This window comes from Vipera ursinii, assembly GCF_947247035.1.
Source record: "Vipera ursinii genome assembly, chromosome: 9".
Lineage (NCBI taxonomy): Eukaryota > Metazoa > Chordata > Lepidosauria > Squamata > Viperidae > Vipera > Vipera ursinii.
Genome location: NC_139523.1, coordinates 13,847,148 through 13,852,492, shown reverse-complemented (window position 1 = coordinate 13,852,492; position 5,345 = coordinate 13,847,148). Strand labels below are relative to the sequence as shown.

General features: G+C 48.7%; 1 protein-coding gene across 1 annotated transcript in view; it reads left to right on the top strand.

Annotated features, from left to right (window-relative positions):
- Positions 1–1,277: 1,277 nt before the first annotated feature.
- The window catches only part of E2F2 (E2F transcription factor 2), a gene marked incomplete at its 5' end in the record, with an annotated part of 42,179 nt that continues 38,111 nt past the window's right edge, over positions 1,278–5,345 (top strand). The window contains one exon of the mRNA XM_083369869.1: positions 1,278–1,562. Coding sequence (XP_083225995.1) covers positions 1,278–1,562 — 285 coding nt within the window. The remainder of the gene's footprint in view (positions 1,563–5,345) is intronic.

The following is a 5,345-nucleotide window of genomic DNA, read 5'->3' as shown; positions in this document are numbered from 1 at the left end:
GCCACAGAGCAGAAAGAGCGTGCGAGGAGGGCCATCCCAGGGTCAGTATTTGCCTGGCTCCGCCCACTCTCCCCGACGGGCGGGGGGCAAGGCAGGCGGAGGCCCATTGGAGCCTCGTGCCGCGCCGGGGCCACGCCGCGCTTCCCCTTTAAGAGCCGAACCTCCGGTCTTACTCCTCGCGGTACAAAATGTATCAAATCCGGTGGGCGGGGACGCGCCGGTGTCGCGCGGGCCAATGAGAGCGCGGCCTTTTCCGCGGGAGATCCGAATTTCGCGGCACGTAGTTTGGCGCTTAAAAAAAAAAAAAAAGCGAGTGAAGGAGGAACGGAAAGAGAAAGGGCTGGGCAGCCATCGGGTCTTTTCTTGTCCCAATCCAGATCCATCCTTGGCCCCGGCAGCTTTGGCCGAGCCCGGAAAACTTGCAGCAGCCCAGCCGGGAGTCCGAAGGAGCATTGCAAGTTGGAAGGAGTCCGTGAAAGGCGCTAGCAGGGCCCCCCTCGGGTTCAGGGCCCGGGCTGGTGCTTGATCCCTGCCCGGTTGGTGCTTGCGAAGCCTTGCCGGCCTGCCAGCTAGACGTTAGGAGCGGAGATCGGAGGGCAGGGGCGAAACCTCCCGCCGCCCACCCGACCCCTTTTGCAAAAAAAAAAAAAAAGGCCCCCGGAGCTTTTTTGTTTTCAATCCGACGCTGCGTTTTCTCTGCCGCCGCCGCCGCCGCCACATAAGCTTTTTTGCAGGAGAGGCGCGGGTGGCGGGCATGAGCTTGGCCGAGTTGCAACTTTGCAGCCGAACTCCCGGGAAAGTCCCTTCTGGAAAAGCCAGGCGCAAATCTTGGGGTGCTTTTTGTTTTGGGGTGCCCGGGCCCAACCGGCGTGGTTAGAGAAGACGAGGCGGTGGGGCTGGCTGGCTGGCTGGGGGAAGGCAGAGGAACTAGCCCGGGACCCCGATGGCTGACTCTTTTAAGAAAAAAAGAGCCTTCGGCCAGCCGCGTGGATGAAGAGACCCGGGACTGTGTGAACGAAGCCTCCCACGCTACGTTGCAACCTCGCTTCGTTTTCGTTGGGACTTTTTTTTCCCCCACCCCTCTCTCCTTTTTTCTTCTTTCTGCTCCCCCTTCTGTATCCTAGGGGGCCGATCCTGGGTAGTCCCCCCCCACCCCCCATGGCAGTTTTAAATGGCTAGGAGGACTTTTCCCATTGTACCTCTCCCGGTCGGTCCCGACACGCGTTGCTGGAGTTCCAAGATCTTCCTGGTTGCGCCTGGCCTCTCGGAGGAAGGCCATGCTGAGACTCCCCAAAGCTGGGCCTTCCGCCCCCGGCCGAGGGGCGCCTTCCCTCGCCCCCCACCAGTCACAAAAGAAAAGCATGTCTGTCGACAGCTCCGCGGAGCTGGTGGTCGCCGACCTCGCCAGCCCTCCGATGCGGGCTCTCCCCGCAGCCTATTTCGCTCAGGTGTACCCCCAAACTGCGGTGGTCGCTCCGTTACCTCGAGGCGGTTGCCTTTATGCCACCCCTCATGGACCTGAGATCAAAAGCATGCCATCGTCCTCCACGGGAAAATTGCCGGTAATTTCTCTTTTTTTTTCTGCCCTCTGTTTGATAAACTGTCACTAATTTTTGTTCCTTTGGGGGTGGGGCGATTGAGTTTGGGGGAGTCCGTGGGAAACTGTTATGCCAACCTGGCCAGATCCAGAAACAGGGCCTGGGTTCGTGCAAGCCCTGTTTGCCATGGTGTAATTTATTTGATTTGGGGGGATTGCCTGGGGTCACCCCATTCAATTTGGGGGATGCTCCCAAATCACCAATAAGTCATGGCTTGGCGTAATGCTTCAACCCAGTCAACCATAAGGTTGACCCAATCTACTGAGCTGGCTTGTTTCACGGCACAAAGCTTTTGCTGGAGCCCAGCTATAAAAGCTTGTAAAAGCCTCCTTTAGGGTTTAGCTTTCCGGGTGAATTCAGCCTGGCTTAAGATGTTGGATGAAGACCCCCTCTTGTGTCCTTCTGCAGTTCAGGGCCTTATCAAAACGGTTTTAAAGTCGAGACCACCTTGTAGAAATCTGAGTTGGGGCATTCATTCATCCTTTGTGGGTTTATGCTGGTGGGGAGGAGGAGAGAGAAGAGGGAGATAGGGAAGCATTCAGTGCAAATACTCAAAAAGATGTATTTGCTTCTCCTTTTTGAGGAGGAATTTGTAATTCAAAAGGAATTTGTAATTTGTAATTAGAGGAATTTGTAATTCTGCCATACACACACACACACACACACACACACACACACACACACACGTGGGAAAAAACCTGAATGACCAAAGATCTACACACACACACACACACACATATATATATACACATACATACATATATACATACATATATACATACATACATACATATACACATACATACATATATACATACATATATACATACATACATATATACATACATACCAGGGAAGAAAGGTTATTTCTAAATACAAAGAAGAATATTAAGCCGACAGTGCCATTCACAGGCATGCTAGCTGAGGAATTCTGGGAGCTGAGGTCCACAAGTCATAAAAGGGCCAAGTTTGAAGACCCCTGGTCTAAGGAAAGGAAAATGAAAGACAAAAAACAGACTGTTCAGATTCTCTAGTTTGCCAAACATCTAAGCTTGGTTTCTCCCCCATTTATTAAAGACTTGAGGTTGCTAATACCCTAAAATAATTGGGCAAGTGGTAAGGGCTGCCTGCTCTCAAACTCAACTGTCTGGATTTGCCCAGCGATAAAGAACAGGTCACCCTGACATTCTACTGTATTTTGGAATGAGGTTACATTTGAACATCAGAAGAACAGCAACATGGAATACAGTTCACCTAGTGCTGCAAAAGGTGTTAGTGTTAAGCTGACCAGAACAGATGCTGGAGGAGGCCAAGGTCTTGGTGGATCCTCTTCTGATTTTCTGGATTGGCCAGTCAGAGGTTCTAAGAAAGCTTACATGTAAGCTTTCTAAAGAATTTCCAACTTATTTTCAAGACCGTAGTACTGCTAATTGTCAAGGTCTAAAAGCCATAAGATCTCTGGATGCATTATCCCAGAAAATGGATGGGGAAACTTATTTAAAGTAGGGATAAAGGATATCGTACATCAGTGGTTCTCAACCTGTGGTCTCCAGACCTCTGGGGAAGGGGCACAATGTCATCGCAGGGAGTTTGTGAAGGCTTGAATAAATGTTATGGGTTAAATCTTGGAGGCCTGTAGCCATGTTCTTTGGCCACAAAAAGTATTTAAAGGGGCGGGGGGGGGGTCCGTGGTGAAGAAAAAGTTGAGAACCACTGCCATACATGGTTCTTCATATGTGGTTGTATTTCAGCTTCCCTCATATTTGACTATTAACCAGGCTGGCTTGGGATTGTAGAGCTTTGAGTCCAATCATAGCTGGCAAGGCACCCCATTTCTCACAGTTCCTTTGAGAGTAAATACTCTTATCTTAGAAATGTAACATGGGTTTCTACCTAAGTGGTTGATCTGAAAGACACCAAGGGACTTGACCAATACAAAGCTGTGGTTCCTGGAGCAGAAGGACAGGTGGCCTTCTTGGAAGCAAGCAGTTTAATCCACTCTAGAGTTACATATTGTATCAAGCAACTATGCTGTTGCCTTGATTTTGACTTGTACATGCATAGGGTAAAAAGGTAAAGGTTCCCCTGCACATGCGTGCTAGTTGTTTCCGACTCTAGGGGCCGGTGCTCAACTCCGTTTCAAAGCCGAAGAGCCAGCACTTGTTCGAGGACGTCTCCGTGGTCATGTGGCCGGCATGACTAGATGCCAAAGGCGCACGGAACGCTGTTACCTTCCCACCGTAGTGGTCCCTATTTTTCTACTTGCATTTTTACATGCTTTCGAACTGCTAGGTTGGCAGAAGCTGGGACAAGTAACAGGCGCTCACTGCTACGCGGCACTCGAGATTCGACAAGCTCAGCGTCCTATCCCACTGAGCCACCGCGTCCCTTATGCATAGCCTACTGTGATTTATTCAAGAACCTTATTCATCAACATTTGAAAGCCATCTAGACTCATGATTGTTGTAATTCATGATACTTGACATAGTGTGTGACCCCTGCGACAAATTGAGTTCATCGTGCTAAGCAAACAAAACATAGTTTGCAAACCATTGTGATGGAATTTACAGAACTCGGTTATGTAGTGGTACCTTGATATTCAATTGCTTTGAAACTCAACGCATTTCGACATGCAAAGTTTGTTCCGGTACTCGAAGTAAAAACTAGAACTTGTCAATGAAAACCTACCTTATGACTCACTACATTATTCCTTACGGGAAAAATTTGGTACTTATCGTGTTTGGTACTCACGCCTCTTGGAATGAATCAACAATGGGTACCAAGGTACCACTGAACTAGGCTAAGCCAAATGCAATTAAGCTCCATATCTTAAGATGTTGCGTGAACCAGGCACACAGCTATTGTGTTGGCTGCCTGAACAGAAGTGAGGTCTTTCTGCATGGGAACTTCAAACTTATTGGAGCATTCCCTTTATTGGCTATCGGGGTAGCATCATCAGCATAGCAGAGGTTATACCTGCTTCTTCTCCTTCCGACCTAGCCTCCTTCAGTATGTATTGAGCATGTGGGTTGAACAAATAAAGAGAAGAGCATACAGCCTTGTCTCATCCTTGCCAACCTTCACCGTGTTTTGTCTGGATTTTAACTTCTCGTCCTGAGTATAGAGGTTTTGCACAAGGACAAGGACATGTCCTGGCATTCCCATTTTCTAAGGATATTGCAGGGTTTAACATGGTCACCCAGTCAGAAGCTTTCTACAGCCAGTGATGCACCCATTCACTTCTTTCGGGTATCCTTTGGCTTCCCAGGGTGCATCAAAAATGTCTCTTCTTCCTGGGCCTTTTCTAAAACCAATTTAAACCTCTAGTATTTTCCTTTCCGAGTAAGGTTCTAATTGGCATTCGGGCCTAGGCATTATTTTACGAGCACATGGAATTAAGGATCCCGTATGATCATTTGCACATTGTATTGAGAGACTTTTTCTGTCCTGTTAACTCTTGTCCCTTCAGATTTGCCGGTATAGTTTGGTTAGAGCCAGGGGTCTTCAAACGTGGCCCTTTTATGACTTGCGGACTTCAACTCCCAGAATTCCTCAGCCAGGCACGCTGGTTGAGGAATTCTGGGAGTTGAAGTCCACAAGTCATAAAAGGACCACGTTTGAAGACCGCTGGGTTAGAGCCTTTATTGATCCTTCCGTCTGCTGTATTTCTGTAGATGTTCCATCAGGTGCTGTAGCCTTTCAGTCTGGTGACTGCCAGAATGTTTCTCTAACTTCATCTTCTAACAA